The sequence below is a fragment of the Lithobates pipiens genome, unplaced genomic scaffold, assembly GCF_037356315.1.
Source record: "Lithobates pipiens isolate NorthernLeopardFrog02 unplaced genomic scaffold, aLitPip1_a1.2 Scaffold_25, whole genome shotgun sequence".
In the NCBI taxonomy this organism is placed as follows: domain Eukaryota; kingdom Metazoa; phylum Chordata; class Amphibia; order Anura; family Ranidae; genus Lithobates; species Lithobates pipiens.
In genome coordinates, this window is record NW_027507787.1 from 172,002,815 (window position 1) to 172,028,849 (window position 26,035).

At 44.5% G+C, this 26,035-nt stretch overlaps 1 protein-coding gene across 1 annotated transcript in view; it reads left to right on the forward strand.

Annotated features, from left to right (window-relative positions):
- Nucleotides 1-26,035, forward strand: part of LOC143930663 (alpha-2-macroglobulin-like protein 1) — a 177,732-nt gene that overhangs the window by 68,710 nt on the left and 82,987 nt on the right. The window contains exons 15-18 of the mRNA XM_077455162.1: nt 543-698; nt 1,852-1,980; nt 4,945-5,047; nt 19,214-19,292. Of these exons, the coding sequence (XP_077311288.1) occupies nt 543-698; nt 1,852-1,980; nt 4,945-5,047; nt 19,214-19,292 (467 nt within the window). The remainder of the gene's footprint in view (nt 1-542; nt 699-1,851; nt 1,981-4,944; nt 5,048-19,213; nt 19,293-26,035) is intronic.

The following is a 26,035-nucleotide window of genomic DNA, read 5'->3' on the forward strand; positions in this document are numbered from 1 at the left end:
GTACAGGGATAGGGACAATTATAGACACGCACCCACACTCGGGTTGAACTGGATGGACTGGTGTCTTCATTCAACTTACTATGTACACCGCTCCTCCACAGCCCCAAAGATGCTGCTTGCAGCACTTTCTAACGTCCTGCAAGTGCACCACCCCAGTGTGAAAGCACTCGAACTCTCACATTAGGGCTGCAGGGGAGGTGTTTTTCAGGCGCTTTGCGGGTGCTTTTTTTTTTTTTTGCCCAAAAGTGACTGACAAATGTCCCAGTGTGAAAGGGGTCTTAGTGTATGTAGTTGTATGCTCTTTGTTCCTGTTTCTGTCCACATGATGTAAAGCCATGATAAAGATATGCCATGATAAAGATATCCTCCACAAACGTAAAGGTGTGTTGCTGTATACAAGAAGCTTCCAGCCCATGATTTCAATACTCTGCACAAAAAAGGAGGTTTTAAGCTGGTGATGTAATACTTCTCACCAGTGGAGGGGAATTCAGAAAATGTAGACTTCTGTTCTGCAACTTTTTTATGCAATTTTCTTTATTCAGGTTCAGCTTAAATTCTCTGAAGAACAAGTTCATCCTGGAGGGAAGGTGAATCTGGACGTGTCGGCAGAGGCTGGGTCACTATGCAGTGTGCGCTCTGTGGATAAAGGATACTTGCTTCAATATCCACATGATGATGTCTCATTTGCAGCTCAAGTTGTAAGTGTAAATCTATGTTTGGCCTGTATGTGAGTCCCACAGTTGTAGCTCTTACTAGATAAGTGGCTACCGATCAATTAAATGCTACATTGAAGGAGCTGAGAGAGGGCCTCTGGAAATAGCACAGGATATCTTGTAGATTTGGAGTGCAAAAAGGTCTTAGTGACAATCTGGAGAATTCATAAAGGATGTCTATAACACTCTTTAGAATTCCATTGTGCCTCATGCTGCATGAAAAATGTCAGTGGAGGTGACCGATTGATATACCTGTTGAAACAGCTGCATTCATTTGGGGCAAGCACCACATGCATAGGCGCACTGAGACCAGCTTGTACACAAAGAATCTGCAACTGAGCTCATTTTTTGTTCTGCAGCCGTCACACAGATAGGAGTTTTGTAGAGGAGTGGGCAGAGCCTGATGGGGATTCAGAGACACTAGTTCCCTATCAGGTCCACTCTGCTTGTGATTAAGAGCAGGTAGTGGGTGGATTTCTATGTTAGTAGACAGCTTGTAGATTACATTTAGCTCGTTGGGTATCCTCAGTTCTGTGGCTGGCACTGATTTGTTATTGTCAACTGTTTGCTGTCAGTTTGAAAATATTGATGGACAAATATGATTTAAAGTCAACAAAAGGTGTGACCTTCCAATCACAACCCCGCAGTACTTTTATCTGGTTGGGTAACGGGCAAAGTGTATTTGTTGGGGTGGATGTAGTTGATAATGCTTATGCTTTTCAACACTAACCTACAGCTTCTACTGGATTATAAAGAAAGCCATCATCCAGTTTGGCATGTACCTATCAATGTCTTATTGAGTGTCCTCTGATAGCTTCTTGTTGGCCCCCAAAACTGCCCATCTTTGTTTAGGATGAAAGCTTTTCATGTGGGAGCTACTGTAAGATCATCAGTTGCCTGAAGATTATCAGTTGCCTGAAGATTATCAGTTGCCTGGGACTATTTCAAAGGGAAAAAAAAATCAGGCCTATGAATAAACACATATCTATTTATTCATGCACTCATTTATCTGAAAACACCAGAATCTCTCTTATCCTTTAGCAGTATTTCCTGGATCCTAACAGAAGTTTCTTTTCTGAGTTTACTTTTTAACTGGAAATGCAAGTACTTATATGTATAATCTGCTTTGTTACTTCAGCAACGCAGTCTATCAAGGCCCTATGGATTTTATAGGGGTGGTTTTGAACATGAAGATCACCAATGCCCTGAAAATCAGACAGCCGTCCGTAGTTGGGGACCTGTGTTTGATACTTCATTCCTGTTTGAGGTATGTATTTAAACACATGCATTTTTTTCACTTGAATTATAAAGGTTCATCTGTAATTTATGCTGCGTACAGTATATGTTAATTTTATGTATATAAATTTCATGTGTAGTGCCCACCCCTGGAGAGCCGCTGAGAATATACCCGGATCTCCCTTGCTTCCAGTCACAGGCACAGTTCCATGCACTCTAACAATCCAGGCTCAGTTTAAAATCTATTGCTGAATAACTAGTACAGGAGAGGGGTTTGGGGTCACAGGATTCTCCAAAATGTTAATAACAATCAATGAGAGAACAGATTTTTTTAGTAGAAAATCTTTACAGGAGTAGCACACACTACAATACCAAACCAGGTCTTACTCACAATGTCCCAAGAGTTGTCTGTCACACAGAATCCACAGTTAGATCCTCAGTAGGGAAATTAAAGATCCTTCTCCAGAATAGGACTTCAGGACAGTGCCCTTGCAAAATGTCTATTAGCAATCTCCTCTAGGCCCAGTTCCCACTGTGGCCCAGATGGAAATCTCTTGCCTCAGTAACTCTCTCCTAGGCAGCATCCCCAAGAGAACTGGAACCCTCCCTAGAGAGGAAAGAACACACTCACTACTCAGGCCTCCTAAAGATTTTTGTCACATCCCCAGCCACCTTCTGAATGACTCTCTCTGAGGCATGATAAATATCCGTACCAGGTATCGTGATATACCAGGTATCTGGATATATGCCACGGGAGACTCAATCTGTCTAATGAGCTGTCAGATGTCCAGGGTGCTGTGGCAAATCAAGGCAGATGAAGGTGTGATTTGGCATTTAAAATGTGACTTTGATTTGAATTCACAGCATCTTCTCCAGCGGTTCTAGTGGGGACTGAACTTTGGACTGGAGGCTCCACACTGAGCTTGTTTTATGACTGTCATCAGGGATATCTGTGGGTGAAATATTGTTTAATTTTAGCCCTTTTATTGAATAAATATTGCTAAACTATTGGCGGCTTGGCCCCACTCTCTCCCCCTCCCTCTCCTCTCTTGCAGAGCAGGAAACCACATGAGATTCGGATAGGAGTCACACCACATTGCTATTCAAATCACATGTGATTCCTTGCAGTGCATTCATTTTGTGTAGGCTCAAAATGCCCCATAAAGGTATCAGTTTTGGGTATCGGAGCATTTGCACGAGTACAAGTACTCATGCAAATGTTAAGTATCAGTATCTGTGCAACTCTACTGTCTGTGCCTTTATTAGGGATCCCCCTCTCTATTTGTCCAGTTTATCATTATCACCAACAGTGCAAGTAAAAGACAATCCCAAATTCAGAGTTGTCAAAAGAACAGGAATATAGAGGAAATCTTCCAGTAGGAACACTGTGGGAACCTGGTGAAACTAGAGATTTCCCCACTTTGGTGTGATTTCTTATCACTTCCTGTTTTGGAAATGGAACAGAGTAAAGGCAAATTTCATCAATGGGACGCAGATGGTAAAAAAAAAAAACTGACCAGGGTTATAATCTTCTCTTAAGAAAAAAACCCAACTCTTATTCAAATTGCAAAACATGGCATTTACTTCTACTTTAATGAACTTCAGGCAAAAAAAAAAAAAAAAAAACTGACAATGTGCTGAGTCACAGCTAGTTCAGTTCCATGAGATGTATACTATCTCAAGGATCACTGTAATTTCTGCATTATTTAGTTTCACCCATAGAAGAATATATCGCTATCATAATACTTTGCAGCAACAGGGGAGGTCCTATACACAGAAGAGGAGTGTCCACCCCTCCTCTCCCCTTGTCCATTCACAGAATTCTTTGTATTTTGTGGACAGTTCATAAAATACAAAGCATTCTGGGAATAGGCAAGGGGAGAGAGGCACGTACAAATGACAGTGTTGCTTATGTCTAAGAGAGCCACAGCCACCGAAGTATATTAATAGCTATTCCATATGAGATCGGTGAATCCTTAAATACAAAACGACACTGATGCTGCAGGTGAAATACACCTCATGGGATTTAACTAGTTGTTATCCAGCACATTATGTAGGCATAACAGTTATGCCTACAACACTGAATTTCTTCAGAATGTGCTAGCTCTCTGGTTGTCCTCTAGCTTTATTACTTAATGATTCAATAACCTGATGCCAATTATACAGTTTATGGTTCCTGGTCTCCTAATCTGCAAATTTGCTCAGCATCAGTCGCTCACCAACCAGTGAAGCTGAGGAACTAGCAACCTATAGCTAAAGTTACCAATGGAAGCCTATGTATTCCACCCCCTTTAACCCAGTTATTGCAACTTTATTTGGCCAGGTTCTTTCTTTATACATGTATAATGTAGTGGGACATGAATCTCTGGTGTAATGTATCTTAACAGTGCTATTCACTATGAAGATCCCAGAATGTATTTTTTCGTTACATTTAGCAACTGCCATAGTCCATGCAAATTTTATTCAGAATACGTTTACTGAACCCCTTGCATTAAGTGTATAGGAGATGTTTTTCAAAATAAAACAAAAGGTTCACCTGAACAGAACCATTATTAAAGAGGAAGTAAACTCTCATTATTTTTTTTCTTCCCTGCAAAGTAAAGGCATATGCAATGCATACTAGCACATTATGTGACACTTACCTGCAAATGAAGCCTGCGTCATCCCCGCTGAAGGCCACATCCATCTTTGCATGTCTTACTTCCGGGACCGCAGACTCGTGCTGTGTGACTGTCCGGAGCCGCGGAGCCTCCAGTCACGACACACGCTTCTGAAACAGCAGGGGCAGTATACAGTAAATATCTCCTAAATGGCGCACGTTAAGGAGATATTTACAGTACCTACAGGTAAGCCTTATTCTAGGTTTACCTATAGGTACAAAGTATACAGGAAGGTTTACTTCCTATTTAAATGACAAACTGGAACAATCTATGTATAGTTCTTTTGTTTTTCATAGTTATTCATGAAACTTAATAACTACCTTTTGACTACCTAGGTAAGCCAACTGAGGTTAATCACCAACACTCGTGTCAAGAAGCCAGTGCAATGTGTTGACGATTTTGTCGCTCCTCGTCGTCAAACCAAGTATAGAAAGCCAGGTACTTTAGGTTCTCTACTTCATGTTACGGTAACTTAAAATGTAAGCTACAGCATAAATAATGTACATTATTCAGGTAATTCCTACCAGGGTTTTTTTTTCCCTCAGAGAATAGGTGCAGAAACTCACCCTCCCCAGGCAACTTTCTGCCCCCAACCCCGCTGTTCCATGGGAAGAGAAGTAAAGCGGTGCAAAAACTGCGTATTGCTCAAGACACAGAGTACCACACCTAGGAGTGCATAACACAGAGCTCAGGAAAGTGTACTCTGCAGCGATGAGGTGTGTGTATCACACAGGGAACAGAGAAAAAAATCAGCACCAGGGACAGTACTTGCATATCTCCCCCAATTTTATATAGGGAAAAACTAGTGCGCTCCACCTAATATGTCATAGGAAGACTAAATATAAAAATAATGTACACAGGAAGCAGCCAGCATGGAAACAGTGATCTCAGCACCGAAAATGAGTATATAAATTAATTAGAAATGCGGCGCTACCTAAAAGTGCTTAAACATATAGTGAATAGTAATCCCAAAATTAAAACGAGAAAATATAATGTAAATCAGATACTATCCATTAGATGCAACATAAATAGTATAGAAAATATGTCTGTATAAATAATCCAAATGTAAATGAGCGTGCAATCAATATGTATAAATATAAAAAATGAATAAATGAATGTCCGTGAAAAAATCATTCAAGTGGTTAAATAAAAATAATCTGCATTAATGATCCAAACAAAAAAATATATAGAGTGAAAGTTCGTGAAAAAAAATCAATCAAGTGATTATTTATATAATCAATATAAACAAGTGATTGTCCATAAACAAAACGTGCACTGATGACTGGTAAACTTGCAAAAATAAAGTTCATGCAAAAAGTGTAAAAATCATTTCCAAAAGTGACAATCCACTGCAAACTTCAGTGCTTAATGGGTGCACCACCTATTTCCCCCAGCCTCTCACCTCCAGTAACTGGTAAATAGGCACTGTGTATAAAGATAGCTGCTGGCTTCTTATTCATTCAGTCACACTGCTTCACCGCTGTCAGTATTTCACTGTATGGCTATGTATTACATGCCCTCTCAATAGCTCCAGGATATCCAAGCAGTATAGAATAGAAGAACACAGAGGGCTTTCATGTGTAGTATTTCGCTACTTTATTGAAATAAAGATAAAATCCACACTTACATCAACATATACAGCAGAGTGTGCAGCAGACGCGGACTTCCGGTTTCGGCCGCAACCGGAAGTGATAGGTCCGACACCAAATTCCTTCCCTGACGCGTTGCGTTACAGCACGTAACTTTTTCAAAGGGTGAAAAGTTACGTGCTGTAACGCAACGCGTCAGGGAAGGAATTTGGTGTCGGACCTATCACTTCCGGTTGCGGCCGAAACCGGAAGTCCGCGTCTGCTGCACACTCTGCTGTATATGTTGATGTAAGTGTGGATTTTATCTTTATTTCAATAAAGTAGCGAAATACTACACATGAAAGCCCTCTGTGTTCTTCTATTCTATACTGCTTGGATATCCTGGAGCTATTGAGAGGGCATGTAATACATAGCCATACAGTGAAATACTGACAGCGGTGGAGCAGTGTGACTGAATGAATAAGAAGCCAGCAGCTATCTTTTTTTTTTTTTTTTTTAAAGTGTTTATTGAGAAATGAGACAGAAATAATAGTACATATGCAACAAAAATAAGTGCAGTACAGTAGGACCATCATCGCAGATGAGGTGCGCGAAGGGAAGGAGAACAGAGTAAAGCTGCAACATATTAATCGTACATCACATACTGTAATAAAGGAACCAAATAGCAAGTAATACTTCAAGTAAAACAGGGCAGCAAAACTAACAATAACTGGATGGATCCTAAGGCAAAAGGTTGTTGCGATAGCAATATAGAGTTAACCAAGAAAATGACATTTCCCAGAGTTTAGTAAAGATAAAAAATAAAAAAGAAAAAAGGGGGGGGGGGGAAGGGAGGAAGGGACACAAACAGGAAAGGGCAAACGGGAGGGGGGGGGGGGTGAAGGAGGGGGAAGGGGTAAGGAGTCATGGGTTCTCGTGTCTAGTTCCAGAGGCGGGGGGGGTTCCATCGGGTGGATCCTGGGGAGTAGTGGGTTGTTAAGAACAGATTAGCCATTAGGGGGGGGAGGGGGCTGACCCCCAGACCAGATGAAGAAGCGCCATAGTAGAAAAAAGTGTAGTGATCCAAGTTGGTGCTGTCCACCGGGGAGAGAGTGGATGATATGAAGGGAAGCCATAGCGCGTAGAAGCGAGACTTTGCTTTTTCGTCCCGGAAATTTGCGTTGCATCGGTCCTTGTAGAGGAGTGAAAGGAGGTCTTTCTGCGTCTGATCAACGGAGGGGGGAAGAGAAGAAGTCCAGTTTTTCAGAATAGATTTCCTGGCTAGTAGCAAGCATAGGAGAGCCCAGTCTTTGTGGGAAGGTTTGCAAGGCGTGCCGTTAGGGGGCACGAGGCCACCGGTGGGAGACCACGGAAGCAAGAGGGGGTCCCAATATCCAAAAATGAGGAGGAGGGGGTCCTTTGGTAGTTTCAATAAGGTAACTTTGAAGATATAGGCGAGTATCCTATCCCAGAATGATGAGATGTAGGAGCAGGACCAGAAGCGGTGAGCCAGCGAGGGCCTGTTAAGAAGACAGTGGGGACACTTGGTGGTGTCCTGGTCAGTGGCAGATGGAAGAAAGGGAAGGTATGCCCGGTGGGCAATTTTCAGTTGCGATTCTCTCCAAAGTTCGTTAGGAGTCAGACGATATACTTTGTTGAGACCTTGCAGAATTTTGTTAACTAGATCCGGGTCAGGAAAGTCTTTCTTCCAATTGGCGACAGATGAAGATGTCAGGGGGGAGGAACATCGCTGAAGCAAAGGTTTGTAGACGTCTGATATTTTGTAGGTATCCTCTCTGAGCAGACGGTCCAAGAAAGTTAGGGTGAAGCGTTTATGTTCCTCTCTGCAGATGCCGTTTAAGAAGCTGGTACATTGCCTATAATGAAAGGCATGGGCTGGAGGGAGGGAAAACTTTTCTGCTAGGAGAGCAAATGACAGAGGGCGGCCAGAGTCCAGGTCACAAAGTGTAGCAAAGCTTGTGATGCCCTTCTCTTTCCAGAGGTGGAATGCCTTGTGGAGAAGGCCAGGGGAGAAAGTAGGGTTCCCCTGTATCGGGAGGTGCCTGGAAACAAAAGGGGGGAGCTTGAGGCATTTCCTGGTTTCTCTCCAGGCTATGGCAGTGTCCCGGAGTAGGAGATTGTGTTGGAGCAGAGGTGGTACCGATTTCCACCGGCAGTGGAGGAGAGCTGTCAACGATAGTGGAGAGACCATGGCGGCTTCCATAGAGTAGTTGGAGTATTTGGAGGATTGGGATATCCAATCCAATCCAGTGCGTAACAAACAAGACAAATTATACAATCTTAAGTTAGGCAAGCCAATACCCCCCTCGTGTCTGGGAAGATGCAACTTTTTTAGGGCTATACGTGGGCGTTTGCCCTGCCACAGAAAGGAAGAAAAAGCTGACTCTAGAGTTTTGATATCTTTGTGGAGAAGGAGCAGAGGGATGGTTTGGAGTGGGTACAGTAGCCTAGCAAAACTAACCATTTTTAGAAGGTGGCATCTTCCCAGAAGCGAGAGAGGCAGATCCATCCAGTTAACCATTTCCTGAGAAATTTTTGTGATCAGAGGGGGGTAGTTAAGGTGATAGAGGGAGGAGGGCAATTTACCAATTTTAATACCAAGGTAAGTGATGTGGGAGCTAGCGGTTGTGAAGATAGAGTGTTGCGTCCAGGGGGGTGTACGATGGGAACCTATCGGGAGGATTTCGCTTTTGCCGTAATTTATTCGAAGCCCTGAGCAGGATCTGAATGTATCAAAGACCTCTTTAATGGTGATCATGTCGGAGGCGGGGTTTGACGAGAAAATGAGCACATCATCTGCAAAGAGGGAGGTGCGCAGATCATGTTGGCCTATGCGGATACCGTGAAGGGGGGCCTTGTGTGTTAGATATCTGGACAGGGGTTCTAGGGCGATGTTAAAGAGGAGCGGGGAAAGTGGGCACCCCTGACGAGTGCCCTTGTGCAGGTGGAATTCATCTGAGAGAACACCAGCCGCTACTAATTTAGCTACAGGGGAAGAGTACATGGCTTTGATAAGGTGGCAGAAGTGGCCCTTGAAGCCCATTTCAGATAGGGACATAGAGAGCCAATCAAAACTGACATTGTCGAAGGCCTTTTCCGCATCTAATGTTATAATGGCAAAGTCCCCACCAGGGTTGTTTTTTGCATGTTCCAAGGCGAGCATAACCTTACGAATGTTCAAGGTGGCAGTTCTGCCCTTCACAAAGCCAGATTGTGCAGGATGGATTAGGGAGGGAATAATGGCAGCTAGTCTGGTGGCTATTATTTTGGACAGTATCTTGACATCCAGGTTGAGGAGGGAAATCGGCCTATACGAGCCTGGTTCGAGAGGGTCCTTCCCCTTTTTGTAGAGGAGTTTAATAATAGCCTGGTTGCCAGAGGGGAGATATGGACCACCGGACCAGATGCCATTATATACCTTGTGTAGTGTGGGCTCTGTGATGGAGGAGAGGGTTTTATAGAATTCACTGGTGTAACCATCGGGACCGGGAGCTTTGGATGGGGTTAGTGTGCGGATCGTGGAGGAGATTTCGGCGAGCGAGATGGGGGCATTGAGGGCTTCTAATTGTTCAGGAGTGACTTTTGTTAGGGGCACACTATCTAGGAAAGAGCGGGCGGAGGCATTATCTATAGGGTCTGGAGCATAAAGGGCCGTGTAGTAGTTTAGCATCACCTTGTTAATTGCTTGCGGGGTGGAGTGAAGGACATCCTTTGAATCTTTAAGAGAGGTGATGTGCGTCGGGTGAAAGGGGCCTTTGCATAGCCTTGCTAGGAGTTTGCCCGCCTTATTGCCAAATTTATGGAGCGTTGCGTCAAGTTGAGATCTTTTCGCACGTTCGAGTGTGTCCGCCCAGGTGTCAAAATCTTGCTTGGCTGCCTGCCATTCGGCTCTATTGTTGGGGGAGTCAGTAGAGGAGAGGGATCTTTGGGCTAGATGTAGTCTCGCGCTGGCCCGTTTATAATGGGACAGGGCGTTTCTTTTGAAGGAAGATGCATAGGAGATAATTCGGCCCCTGAGAAACGCTTTACCAGCGTCCCAGAAGAGGTTGGGGGACTCAGAGTGGGGGGAATTCGCTTCCGAGTATTCGCGCCAGGATACCGCCATAAAGTGTTGGAAGTCAGGATTATTGTGGAGATAGGAGGGGAAGCGCCACAGTCTAGGGTGTGGTGGAAGATCTAAGTTGTCAAGTCGAGTTAAGATCGGGGCATGATCAGAAATAGCAATGTCCAGGATTTCTGCTTCAGATAGATTGGGGATGAGGTCGTCGGATCCGAAAAAATAGTCGATTCTCGAGAACATGTTGTGGGGGTGGGAGTAAAAGGTATATTCCCTGTCTGCCGGGTGAGACAGGCGCCACAAATCACGAAGACGTAGGGACTCCATGGTGGAGGCAAAAACGGAGGTGTCAGAGGGAGCACTTTTTAAACTATGTCGTGGGGGAGGGGATCTGTCGGTGGGTTTCCTGTAAGAGGGCAATGTCTGTTTTCAATCTTTTTAGGTGCCGTAGGATCTTCATTCTCTTATTCATTCTCTTATTGGGCGATCTTAGGCCTTTCACATTCCAGGATATTATGTTCATGTCAGGGGGGGCGAGAAGGGGATATGGGCCGATGTTGTATGTTTAACGCTGGCCGGTGGACCGAGCAGGCTAGATTGTGGACTGAATAGAAAGGATCCAGTGTAGCAGTGGAACCCGTAGAGTGTAACGTAGAGAGGGGGGACGTAGTCTCCAATAGAAATATAGGGGGGGGGGAGGGGGGATGGGGAATAAACTGAAACACATACAAAAACAAGAACATTAGAGCGAACTTCGCTTTTTTCCGCATGGAGTCACTGTGTAGGCCAGCCCCCAGTACACGACCCAAGGCATGGAGCAAAAGCACTCGGGTGGGAGTATGAGCACGGTAAAAAGTGTTAGAGGAGAGCCAAAAAAGAAACATAAAAAAAAGAATAAAAAAAAGAATACGTGCCATGGTACGGCGCTAGTCTTGCACAGTGAGTCCAGAGGGAACACAATATCGTCATAGATCATGTAAGGAGGGAGCTTCATATAGGTAGGAAGCTTAAGCAGTTTATGAAAAAGACCCAAAAAAAAAAAGAAAACAGGGTAGTTTACTGGGGGAGCATATCTATAGAAGAAAAAGAAAATGTGGACCGTAGAAATATACGTATCAAAAGAGCATATAAAAAACAAAAAAAAAACAAAGAAGCATATAAAGATACTAGTGTAACCAAAAAGTACAACATATAAAATGGCCGCAATAGCGGCAGGGCCACGTCTAAGCGAGGACAAAAATTGCACCTCAATTAAAAGCTCTCATCTCTTCAACTCTCCAACTTTCACCTCTTCGCCCCCTGCTACCTCTAAACAACTTGTGAATCCTTGGTTTGGTTGGTGCCACTGTACCACCTGCCCCCCACCTTTCCCACTACTCACTTTTCACAACCCCTTCTCCTTTCCAGCTCTCACCACTTCTCACAAATTCACCCCCACTGCGGTTCACAGCTGTCACCACCCGCCACCCCCCACCGATGCATCTGTGCACAGCCACTCACCCCTTCCCTTCACTCTCTCCCTCCATAGCTTTCGCTTTTATTGTGCCGCTGTCTAAAAAGGCATCTGAAAACTAGATAAAAAAAAACTAATACACAGTTGAAATACTTTTACAGGAGTTGTTTTCCAACTAAAGAAAAACTATCCATCCAGTCCTGAGAATTACAAAGCACTGCCACCAAAGACATAATTAGAACCTTCAGGGACCCGGTGCAAGGAACCATTAAGGGCCCTCCTGACTTTTGGTCCCGATGCCTTTTCCAATGATCCTGGGGTCCTTTTATCCCATCACAGGGCCCTTGATTATCGTCCTGCAGCAGGACCCCTTCCTAACGTCTTGGGTAGGGTTGCACCTTTTCTTCAAGCCAGACCTGAAGACTTTAACGGCGCACAGCAAATTATTTTTTGTAGTATACGCTATACATATATTTTGTGATTAAATAACAATTCTAATTGTATATATTTAATCACAAGAGTCCACAGAGTTCCCGCTTTACATCTGAATACGCAGAGTTTCCCATTTACATCTGAACTTGCAGTTTTATTAAATAAAAATAAAATAAAAAACACTGTTGATCATGCCAGGAATCTATTAAGAAGAAATAGGAAAGACCATCCATTTATTGGGAAGAGGAGATGATAGTAGTCCTAACACTTCTTTTGTCTGCTCCTCTATAGCTACACAGTAGTGTGACTAGTGAACCATGTCACCCTAAGACAAAAAGTGTGTTACTATCAGAATTAGGGTTGCCAGTTGCCACCTTTTCTTCAAGCAAAACCCAAACACTTTAGTGGCCTGGAACATCTTTGGGTGCCCCAAAGAGAGTAGTAATGCGGTGTGCATAGTGTGCCGTAGCAAACTGTGGGTGTGGCTAAATTGCTCTTGATGACATCATCGCCCATCCACAGGGATGCCAAACCTGCCCCCAGACAGCCGCCTGCAGCTCCCAGAAGGCAACAGATTTGTGTGTGACTATCTTGGTTACTTGGGAAGCCACAGCGCGATCTGAATAATGTGTCCGGGTTTCAGTCCACCTGAAACTTGGACACATGGTTCAAAACCTGGACTGCCCAGATGAATCCTGGTGGAATGTCTAATCTGGACCCCCAGGTGAAAATTCAAGTGGAACGGCAGAACTTAACCACTGAATGAATGAGAATTCAGTGGTGGGTGATTTGTAGGGTGAATGCCTGGTGTTGGCACTTAAATCATCCCGACACCATGCTTGATATAGTGTTAGGATGATCAAATCATATTATTTCTATTACTACATTGTAATATATAATCAAGTAGTTCAACTGACCATAATGCAGAATCAATGGGAACTCTGAGCTTGTCATTTGCCACCAGATGCAGTGTGCCACTGTCACCTGCCACCAGTGCAGCTTGTCCACTTGCCACTATCACCTGCCATCAGGTGCAGCTTGTCACCTGCCACTATCACCTGCCACCAGGTGCAGCTTGTCACCTGCCACTGTCACCTGCCACCAGATGCAGCGTGTCACCTGCCACCAGATGCAGCATGTCCCTTGCCACCATTGCCTACCACCAGATGCTTTGTGTCCCTTGCCACCAGATGCAGCATGTCACTTGTCACCGTCATCTGCCATCAGATGCAGTGCGTCACTTGCCACCCGATGCAGTTTGCCACTTGCCACCCGCAGCCTGTCACCAGATGCAGTGTGCCACTATCCACCCATAGCCTGCCGCCAGATGCATTGTCACTTTCCACCAATAGCCTGCCCGCCAAATGCAGTGTGCCACTTGTTACCCACCACCTGCCACCAGATGCAGTGTGCCACTTGCCACCCACCGCCTGCCACCAGATGCAGTGTGCCACTTGCCACCCACCGCCTGCCACCAGATGCAGTGTGCCACTTGCCACCCACCACCTGCCACCAGATGCAGTGTGCCACTTGCCACCCAAAGCCTGCCACCAGATGCAGTGTGCCACTTGCCACCCACAGCCTGCCACCAGATGCAGTGTCACTTGCCACCCATAGCCTTCCCAGATGCAGTGGGAAGGCTGTCCACAAGGTTTAAGAGTGTGTCTATAGGAATGTTTGACCATTCTTTCAGAAGCGCATTTGTGAGGTCAGGTACTGATGTGGACAAGAAGGCCTGGCTCACAGTGTCCGCTCTAATTCATCCCAAAGATGTTCTATCTGGTTGAGGTCAGAACTCTGCAGGCTGGTCAAGTTCCTCCACCTCAAACTCGCTCATCCATGTCTTCATGGACCTTGCTTTGTGCACTTGTCCAAATCATTTGGTGGAGGGGGGATTATGGTGTGGGGTTATTTTTCAGGGGTTGGGCTTGACCCCTTAGTTCCAGTGAAGGGAAATCTTAAGGCATCAGCATACCAAGACATTTAGGACAATTTCATGCTCCCAACTTCGTGGGAACAGTTTGGGGATGGTCCCTTCCTGTTCCAACATGACTGTGTACCAGTGCACAAACAAGGTGCATAAAGACATGGGTGAGCGAGTTTGGGGTGGAGGAACTTGATTGGCTTGACCTCAACCCAAAAAAAATCCTGACCTCAACCCATTAGAACACCTTTGGGATGAATTAGAGCAGAGACGGCGAGCCGGACCTTTTCGTTCAACATCGGTGCATTCCCATAGACACAACCCTAAACCTTGTGGACGGCCTTCCTAGAAGAGTGGAAGCTGCTATAGCTGCAAAGAGTGAGCCAACTCAATATTGAACCCTACTGAGGTGCCATAAATTTCATGTGCTTGTAAAGGCAGGCTTCCCAATACTTTTGACAATATAGTGTATGTGTTACATGGGCGGCAAGAGGTTTTAGCTGTTTTAACAGTGAATTGTAATGAGGTGTATATTGAGAAAAGTATGAGATGTTTTACTATGAGATAAAATACAGATTCTTGATAAAATAATGCTTTGAGTAGTTAAATTCCCATTTCAGTCAACAAATTTAGATTCCATACCCAAGTTATATTTACATTTGTGAAAATGTTAGAGAAATATTCTGAGATAACATAACATATAGAGGTAAAAGTACTCCAGTATTAAAGTGAATTGATCCTATAGTATAGAAAATGCATATATCATTCCATTATCTTTGGCTTTATATGATTAGAAAGGCACAAGGCTGAGTAGTAGCACTGAAGAGAATTCAAGGTGGGAACTGATCATATGATCCTTTTGCTTTGCCCCATCCTCTTTAGTTACATCCCCTGTAAGAAAATAACTTTATCAGTTTTATTGGTGTAGTGGTGTGTTGCCACTAGTTACTAACATCCACGCATATTCACGCTGCTGCCAGACATCCATACGTCACATTTGTAGACAATGAAAAGTCTTTTGCTTTGTTGTTTTATTTGGGGGATTGAACTTGTTTGGGGGAAAAGGGTATGGGATGTCCATAGAACAAATTGTTATTAGCAATGCTATATCGGTTAGGCCGCGTACACACGCGGGGACTGTTCGCCCAACTTTGTCCGCTGAACAGTGTTTCGGCGGACAGTCCGCTCGTGTGTGGGCTTTCAGCGGACAGTTTCAGCGAACAGTCTGCTCAACAAGGTTTTTCGGAAATTCCGAAAAACTGTCCGCTGAAACTTTGTTTCAGCGAACAGTCCCCTCGTGTGTAGGCTTGTTCGTCAAACTAAGTTCCGCGCATGCTCAGAAAGGATTTACACGCCGAAAGTTATAATGCAGTGTATAGGACGTCGTATTTTTCGTCCCGTCGTACGTGCCGTTCACGTCATCGCGCACGGTTTCAGCAAACTGTTCGTTCGTCGTGTGTGGCCATGTCCGTCCATGCTAATTTTGAGCGGACTGTTTGCTGAAACTGTTTGACGGACAAAGTTGGGCGAACAGTCCCCGCGTGTGTACGCGGCCTTATACTTTACATTTCCTTGAATAGAACAACATTGTGGACTCTAATCTTGGCCCTCCAGTTGTTCAAGAACTATAATTCCCATCATGCCTAGTCATGTCTGTGAATGTCAGAGTTTTACAATGCCTCATGGGATGTGTAGTTTCGCAACAGCTGGAGGGCCGTCGTTTTAGGATCTCTGCTCCAGTCCATACTCCTCCTCTGCACTCTCCCTGCAGACTTCTACCTCCAGGACACTTCTCCTCCTGCACAACACTTTCCTGTCACAGCATTAGATATCCTGTCCCACCATCTTGAGCTGACTAGGCCTCCCTCTGAATAAGTCCTAGGATTAGTTTCACTTGCGGATTCTTAATAGGCCAGGGGCCTGCAGTACCCCTTCTTGGCGGCCCTGAACCTTTAGTTTAAAAAGATATCTTGTGCCCTCCCCCCCTCCATGCTCCTCCTGCATGCAGCCTAGCACTCCATCCTTCAGTTCACCCGGCCAACAACTCCTCCCCCAGCAGGCTGACTGTGAGTATATGTAGGAGGCCTGCCCCCTGCCAATCTTCCAGAACATTCTCACTGAAAGCAGGAGAGGCACCCAAAAGCTGAAGTACATGTCGGTCGCATCCACTGCTACACTAACCACTCTCTGCCCCCAGATCAAAAACAAAGACCGCTCACAGCATAGGCCTGCTTAAATTTACTTGTACTAACAGAACCTACAACACTACAACTCTAGCACCTACCTATTGTAGAGGGTGCTACATTGGTAATTTCTGTTTAGAATGGGTAAAGCACAAGCTATTACAAAATATCTGGTGGGGACTCTCTTACTATCACCTACTTAAAGTGCTGGGAAAAGAGTGCTTACGTGATCCGGCGGCTCTCACCTCTTTTGGCCTGACAGCTGCAATGGGCGGGGCCCGAGGATTCCCCGCTGATGTCAGTCAGGAGGAGAGAGGCGGCCCCGTCCGCTGCAGCTGTCATGCGAGAGAGGAAAGATGGCAGGTCACGTGAGCGCTGATCGCCACTCTGAAACAGGTGTATAGCTTCCTTTTTATATAAAGCACAGTCACAGGGGGACATTACATGAACCAACCGAGAGGATAATGTAAATTTAACCCTAATTTGAGCAGCAGGAGGAGGGGGCAGGCACAGACATGGAGCAGACAGGCAGGGAAGGGAGGGGGGAGAGGATGGAAGAGAGACAGGAGACACAGCGGATGATAGAGGCATGTAAACTGACCACGGTATCAGTTCTCAGCAGCCATGATATACCGTGGTCAGTTTACAAAGGGGAGGGCATATCTAGGCAGGATCAGCTAGGTATTTCAGGTGTCGCGGGGGGCAAAATTACACAGCACATGCACTGTGCTGTATAACATGCTTTAACCGCTTGCCGACCAGCCGCCGCAATTGTACTGCGTGAATCGCCGTCATGTTGCATTGCTTCTAGATTTGACCACTAGGGGCACACACGCGTGCCCCCTGCTCGCCCAGAGAGCTGATGCGAGTGCCCGGCGGTTGCGATCACCGGTAGGCTCCGCGAGCGCTCGGGGCACACGGGGAACCGGGATCTGTGTGTGTGTGTGTGTGTGTAAATACACAGATCCTGGTTCTCTGTGGGAGAACAGACAGATCGTCTGTTCATACAGAGTATGAACAGCGATCTGTCATCTCCCCTACACAGTCCCATCCCCCCTTCAGTTAAAACACACAATAGGGAACACATTAACCCCTTGATCGCCCCCTAGTTAACCCCTTCACTGCCAGTGACATTTTTACAGTAATCAATGCATTTTTATAGCACTGATCACTGTAAAAATGCCAATGGTCCAAAAAATGTGTCAAAATTGTCAGACGTGTCTGCCATAATGTCGCAGTCCCAATAAAAATTGTAGATCGCCGCCATTACTAGTAAAAAAAAAGTTAATAAAAATGCCATAAAACTATCCCCTCTTTTGTAAACGCTATAACTTTTGAGCAAACCAATCAATATACGTTTATTGCAAATTGCAGTTTTTTCCTAAACTGAGGAAAAAAATATTTTTTTTTTATATTTTTGGCACATATTTATTATAGCAAAAAGTAAAAAATTTAGCTTTTTTTGAAAAAATTGTCTTTCTTTTTTTGTTTATAGCACAAAAAATAAAAACCGCAGAGGTGATCAAATGCCACCAAAAGAAAGCTCTATTTGTGGGAAAAATAGAATGTAAATTTTGTTTGGGAGCCATGTCGTAAGACTGCGTAATTGTCAGTTAAAGCAACGCAGTGCCGAATCGCAAAAAGTGATCTGGTCTTTGGGCAGCCAAATGGTCGAAGTGGTTAATCAAGCATAATTTCCCTTTCTTATACTTATATGCCTTATTTTCCTTTTTCCCTAGTTTAGTATTTACCTCATTTCATTTTTAAAATTTTATTTTTATTTTTATTTTTTTAACCAAAAAGATGTAGATGAATATTGGCCTAAACTACAATCTAGTGAAAATCAAGGAAAAACCAAGAGCATACAAACACATTTGCAAATCAGAAGATAAATAGGCAAAATTGTTTTTTGTTTTTTTTTTGCATCAAAACTCAGAATCGATTAGAAAACATGTACACGCACACATGCATATACATGAGTGAATGACAAAGCAAACAGAACAGGTGAAGAAAGGCGGGTGGGGATGCGATTAATCAGTGCGTTTACAGTGCTGTGGGCACAAATGCAATATTGGGATTTTGTATATGAAGATCATGTAATGTCCCCCAGTGACACTGTTATTTTCTATACCTAATGTGCACTTTATGTTATTGCATATAAGTATATGAATTTGTTTACTTATATATAATTTTATATGGTGATATCCAAGTACGCACTTTGGGGTATCTATTGTAATATTTTATTTATTGTAATATTTCATTGTGTGGGACACAAGTTGATATTGGCAGAAGCAGCCGAGGGTTCAGTGTGCTTTATATACAGTATTGGTTGATTAGTGCGGAAGTACCTACACATTTTCATCATTCTGCCTCTGCTTCTCAAGTTTGAATGTAAGAGAAAATTAGATTGTTGTTTTCACCATAAAATCCTTTTATCTGGGTTCATTGAAGGACACAGCACCCACCCTGTTTACGGAGTTCAATCTTGGTATTATATGTCTCTATACTGCTGGTTACTAACTGAATATGTGTGTTCTACACGGAAGATTTGGGAACCAGCAGGAGCCCCCTGTCCTAGGTGGTACAATACCCTATGGCCATGCTAATAATCTGGCTGTCACCTTCAATGAACTCAGAGAAAGATTTTACGATGAGTGCAAACATATAATTTTCCAAAACATTTACTTTGTAAAGAATACCCAATCGCATGCAAGATTAAAAAAAAAAAAAAAAATCAGTACTTTTGCTTTCATATGATTGAATAATAAAATTCAGTATAACTCCACCTCATTTACTAAACTAAGAGAAAATTCCTTTGCAAAGTTAATGGCCTATTTGTCTTTAGTTAATCAATCCCAAATGTGTACGCCTTCTATATTTTGTTTTCTGATAGATTTTATTTAATTCCATAGCAGCTTCTTGTACCGTATCACTATTACTTTATGATTCTATTTTGTATCCTAAAGTCAAAGAAGATGAGGTCAAGCAACATTCCCCAAGAATTTCCTTCCCAGATACCTGGCTGTTTGAATTAGTGCTGGTTGGGTAAGTAGATTATTGCTCGGTAGGGATGAGCAAAGTGATTTCTGATAGTTGTCACCAAAGTGACATCTCACTCAATGAGCTGCTTGGGTGAAATTTGCTTGAAAGAAAACATCTTTATTTTACTTCCTAATTTTGACAGTGTTTTGTGGGAGGGAGGGATGTATTTAGGGTAGTTTGGTTTAGTTTGTTTTATAAAATGTTATTTGTATTTGCATTTTTTTCTGAATTGCTTCACTGCCATAGGCAGTTTTGCATTTTTTTTATGTAAATGTTTTAAAATAATTTTAGGCCTGAATATTACATAAGACCACAACACATATATTTTTTGAAAGCAGGTAAGTAAAAAGGTAGTTCCAATTTTTTATGTCCGACAAGGTTAGTGCAACGGTTTATGAAGCGCAAACGTTCAGTAAAAAATACACTAATGTAAATTTTAGGGCATACAAATGCAATAAATAAGGTTGCCCTGATTAAATAGATACTCAATATGTCAAACCTTAAAATTGTATGCATCCATGAAAAAGAGACAAGCTTCAGCACCCTATATTTTCCATAGCCCCTCAAAAAAAAAGCGCAGGTCATCAGTTTAGAGTTGAAGGAGTTGTAAAGTCTCAAGGTTTTTCACCTTAGTGCATTCTATGCATCTGCCTCCCAGAGCCCCCCTTTTTCTTACCTGAACCCGATCGTTCCAGCGATGAGCATAAGCCCAGCAGCTCCCGCTGCTGTCAATCAAATACAGTGACAGGGGAGTCGGAGCAGGGCTGAGTCCTTCTGTATCAATGGACGCAGCAGCAGGACCCGGGAGCACGCCCGAGCGGCTCTCAGTGGGGGAACTCGATGAGTAACCAGGAGGGCCGCCCGAGAACCCTAGAAGAGGAGGATTGGGGCCGCTCTGTGCAGAACCCTTGCACAGAGGAGGTAAGTATGACATGTTTTTTTAAACAAATTTTTACAATCGCTTTAACTATGAATAATGGACCTAGAATTATTGCTCTCACTGTGGCGTGTGTGATGATATGTTATGTGTATCGCACATGGGGGGATTTTTAAAAGTGGGTGTCATTTTTTACACTTCTTAAAATTTTTGTACTATACTTTTTTAATCACAGAGCACAAAAAGCCCCCTATGTGATGTATTTTTAGTGACAGGTTCTCTTTGATAAAACATCAAGGGTCTAAAAGCCCACTGATGTCTCACCTGTCCTCCAATGAATGTAATGGAGTGTATATCACACTCCATTACGTTGTTTCCCAGCCATGCTGGTGAGGGACATTGACACCAAGATTCAGAAGTGACTTTTTATACGAATAGATGGAACCAGCAACTCTGTATTCTGAAATGCAAATTTTACTACATAAGAGTAATTATAAAAAAAGCAATCTGGAGGCTGTGCATCCACTGCAACACTTCCACATACACCCATTACTCCTGGTCCCCCCCTGTGTGGGCCCCTGTCATGTTTCCCAGGCTCTGCATGTCCATTGGTGGACCTGGGATGAGTAAAGCAGGTGCCTCCAGGTAGAGGGGATGGAGACCAGAGAAGTCAATTTGCTGATTTACACTTCCTTTCACTGACCTAAAAGCAATGTATAAAAAGTTGAAGAAAGTCTAGTAGGTGCAGCGCTCACTGCGAGGTAGAGCCTGATTCAAATGCAAGATCCACACACAGGTTCCCGGGCTCAGTGTCCTCACACACCGGAACAGGATAAACGAATAGATGAAGCAGGCAACCCTGTATTCCAAATTGCTAATTTTATTGACTACATAAGAGTGATAATAAAATAAAAACTGACGCATTTTGGTGAGAGCCTTAGTCGCAGTTTTTAGACATTGCTTCCGGGTCAGTCAAAGGAAGTGGAGAGCAGCAAATTGACTTCTCTGGTCTCCCTCCCCTCTACTTGGATAGATTTAACAGGCATAGGGACTTACATTGCATCACCTTTGAAGTACCCGCTGTCATTTGAAAAGAGCTTAGCTGTTCGGGGCTTCACCCACACAGCTGCATCAGTTTCCTGTGAATTAATGAACTACAACTACTGGCAGATGGCTTGTAGTTCTGAGGGCGATGGCACTGTAGTACATTCACAATCCCTGCAGTTTTCAAACTGACAATCTGTGTGGAGGTACAGGCTGAAACCTACGGTGCTTGTCTGCAGAAGCCTGATATTGCACTCGTGATCTACTGATTGCGGGTGCTGGGCTTTCCAAGCTCCTGAAGGTAAAAGAAATAAGTGCACAGTTTTTCTGAAAAAATATGTGCATTTTTTTCTAGAAAGATGAGCTTTTCCTTAAGGCCTAGTTCACATCTATGCACGTTGCAGTTGTTCATATTCGAGGTGAATTTTGCGTTTTTCAATACACGTTTTTGATCCATTGAAGTCTATGGAAACTAAAACACAACCTACTGGTCACTGGCCCTTTCCATAAAATGCACAGATGTGAATGTGACCCATAGGAAACCATATTAAATGGACTATAGTATGTTGCTGAAAATGAACTAAAAAATGCATAGGTGTGACCCAGGCCTTAAACAGGTGGGCAAAAAAAATGCAAAAATGTCTCTGGCAGTGTGAGAATTCAACAAACAAAAAGTTATTTGCAGACGGGTGTAACTTTCGGGTACCAAAAGTGTTGTGCCTACAGGCTCCATGGGTGGAAATCCATCATTAATGTGGCCACCATATATTCATTATTAGAGATGGACGAACTTCTGACGGGACGTTACGCGAACGCGGCCAAGAGTTTGCGAACCGCAAAGTTTGCGGCGGGCCCCATTGACTTCAATGGCAGGTGAACTTTAAAAACCTACATGTCATATTTTCAGCCACAAAATACTTACTAGCTGTGCACACATAGTCCCACCACATGGCCACTGACATAACACATGTATGAAGTGAATCTGGGATCGACAACTACAAGCATTCTTTTTTTATCTGTGAAATTTTGACAATTCAGGAGTGCATGAAGGCAATGGAGGAGAGGAAAGGTCAGGGTAGGCTATGAAGAGGGCGCAGGAGATGATCACCAGCACCGTGATAAAGTGCACTGACACCAGCACCATGATATAGAGCACTGACACCAGCACCGTGATATAGAGCACTGACGCCAGCACCGTGATATAGAGCGCTGATGCCAGCACCGTGATATAGAGCGCACTGACACCAGCCCCATGATATAGAGTGCACTGACACCAGCCCCGTGATAGAGTGCACTGACACCAGCCCCGTGATAGAGTGCACTGACACCAGCCCCGTGATAGAGTGCACTGACACCAGCCCCGTGATAGAGTGCACTGACACCAGCGCCGTTATAGAGTGCACTGACACCAGCGCCAAGATAGAGTGCACTGACACCAGCACTGATACCAGCAACTCGCTGCTGGGCCCCAAAAATATGACACCGCTCAACCTCTTCAAACAGGAGGGTACGGGCATATAGTACGGTGTGCTTTTTTTGGACAAGGAAGTGAGCCAAATGTAGAAAAAGGCCTGTGTGCTTGATTAAATAAATTGTTTATAGAGATATACATGGTCTACTGGTCACATGTGTTGAATTCCTCCGCGATCCATGCCACATTAATTTCAACACTGTCGTGAGCTAGGCGAGTGCGCTTATCGGTCACGATCCCCCCTGCTGCACTAAACGTCCTTTTGGACAGGACACTGGATGAGGGGCAAGCCAACAGTTCCATTGCAAATTGGGCAAGCTCTGGCCAGAGGTCAAGCCTGCCCACCCAGTAGTCCAGGGGTTCATCACTCCTCAGAGCGTCCACATCGGCTGTTAACCCAATGTAGTCGGACACCTGTTGTTCTAGGCGTTCCCTGATGCTGGATCCGGATGAGACCTGTCGATGGGTCGGCTGAAAGAATGACCTTATATCAGAAGTCACCAACACATCTTCAAACTGGCCTCTTCTTGCAGGCGCTGTTGGATTGGTACCTGCAACTCTTTCTCTGGGAGTGGGAATTCCTCCTCTGCCAGCGCATGCAAAAGCAGAATGCAGCATTTCTCGAAGCAAGGCCTGGAAGTGCTCCATTCTGACAGCCCTCTGTGACGGTGGTAACATTTCCGCCATTTTGTGTTTGTACCGGGGGTCTAAGTATGTTGCCACCCAGTACTGGTCCTTGATCCTTATGCTTTTTATACGGGGGTCCCTGTTAAAACACTGGAGCATGAAGGCCCCCATTTGCAGTAAACTGCAAGCGGTGTGGTGGCCTGGCTCTTGCTCATCATCCAGGATAATGTCGTCATCCTCGTTCTCCTCTCCCCATCACGCCCAACAACATTCATTTGCCGCTGAACATGGCCATATAGCTCTGGGATGCCCTTCTGTGAGAAATACTTCCTTCCTGGGACCTTCCATTGTGGTGTTCCAATGGCCACAAATTTTCGAACGGCCTCCGAGTCCACCAGTTTATATGGCAGTAGTTGGCGAGCTATCAGTTCTGACAAGCCAGCCGTCAACTATTGGGCAAGAGTTTATCCGGCGTTATAATTTTTTTACGCTCGAACATTTGGCCCACAGAAGCTTGCCTTTTTGCAGAAAAACGTGAGGATGGTGTGATGGAAGGTGGAGTGGAGGACAATTGTGAGGAGAGAGGAGAAGGAGAAGTAGAAGACGAGGCTGGACGGTGAGAGCCTGGAGTGTTGCTTTGTGTGTTCCGTTGCTCCCACTGGGCTCGGTGATGGCAGCTTCGGTGATGGTGCCTTCTTAAGGCGGTTGTCCCTAGATGAGTGTTGGGCTTACCGCGACGTATGCGTTGACTGTAAGGATTGCAGATGGCAACACTATTGTCAGGAGCGGACACGTTGAAAAAAGCCCACACTGTGGAGCCATGTGCTGGCGTCCTGGGAGCACCAGATGTGACCGTACATGGTTGATGCCTCGCTCCTGATACATTCGCAGTCTGCTTTGTCCCTCCTGTGAAATCTAAGTTCTTCCTGCTTCTCCTCCCTATCTGCTGGTCCATATCTCCATCTGAACTCCCCTCCTCTTCCTCTCTTGTGGGCACCCACGTGACATCACTAGACACGTCATCATCGACGTCACCTTCCCCACCGCTATAAGTAGAGATCTCGGAGTAGGCAGCAACAGCGGGGACCAAGCTCCTCCTTGGGCTGATCTGGGTACTGTCGTCAGACTCCTGAGTGGTGGTTGTTGCTACCTCCTCTTCCTGACCCAATGCCAAGAGTGGCTGCGCATCAGAAATGTCTTGATATGGATCGGAAAATAATTCCTGTGACTCAAGAGGAAGGTATGTGGTGGTGGTGTTGGTGGTAGTGTCTTTGGGGGTGCACATAGCAGAGAGTGAAGAAGAGAGTACAGATCGAGAGGATGAGGAGGGTGCAGAAGAGTAAGGCTGAGTGAGCCACTCAACCAAGTCTGGTGCGTCCTTTGACGTAATCGCACGCACCTTCTGCAATTTGCCAATTTGGCTCAAGCCTGTTGCTCCTGCCCTACCCCTACCACCCCTGCGGAAGGGCCTGCCTCTTCCTCTGACTGTCATTTTTTAAATGACCCTGTGACAAAAGTCTCTAGAGAAGTGCAGTATGTATGTGGAAGAAGGTATATAACACCCCGCTTCAATCTGTCGTTTTTGGGGGCCAATGGTTTATCACACCAGTTATAATACTTTTTTTTTATTGCGTTTGTCACTCTTTGTAGTATCGCTGCAGAACCACTCAGCAGTCACAATTCTGCACAGTGGAAATGCACTATACTATGCTTTCTATATGTGCAAGTGTTTTATACATGTATTACACACCTATATACTGCACACCAAATAGTACACCTATACCAGTCCTTAAAAGGACCTTTGTGGACCTAGTAGCTAGTGATTTGCAGACTGTCCCTTAGTCCCTACACTGATAAGACTGTTGCAGAATAGGGCAGCAGTCAGCAGCAGTGCACCACAACCCTATATATTGTACACCTATACCAGTCCTTACAAGGACCTTTGTGAACCTTGTAGCTAGTGATTTGCAGACTGTCCCTCAGTCCCTACACTGATAAAGGACTTCTGCAGAACAGGGCAGTAATCTGCAGCACAGCCCTGCACCAGATATATTGTACACCTATACCAGTCCTTAAAAGGACCTTTGTGGACCTAGTAGCTAGTGATTTGCAGACTGTCCCTCAGTCCTTACACTGATAAAAGACAGCTGCAGAATCGAGCAGCAGTCAAGTATAATATTCTTTCCATATATTGGAAGAAAGTATATTATACGTGTACAACCCTATATACTGTACACCTATACCAGTCCTTAAAAGGAACTTTGTGGACCTAATAGTAATAGCTAGTGATTAAACTGACTGTCCCTGCTCCACACAGCGTCCTGTCCCTACACTGACAAAAGACAGGCTGCTGCAATCACCAGCACAGCAGTGCACTGAACCCTATATACTGTACTACACCTATACCAGTCCTTAAAAGGACTTTTGTGGACCTAATAGTTAGCGATTTGTGTCACTACAGTCTCTCCCTGCTCCACACATCGTCCTGTCCCTAAACTGACATAAGACAGAATGTAAAATGGCCGCCAGATCAGGTCTATTTATAAGGTAGGGGGAATGTCCAATTGTCCATGTGCTGAAATGTCTCAATTGGCTGTCCTGTACCCCATGATGGATGTGTCATCATGGGTCAAAGTTCTTTCACACTGTAAACACATATGTCCACCGGGCGAACAGCAGCAATAGTCCACCGATCGGGCGAACACGCAAAATTCCCCGCGAACCGAC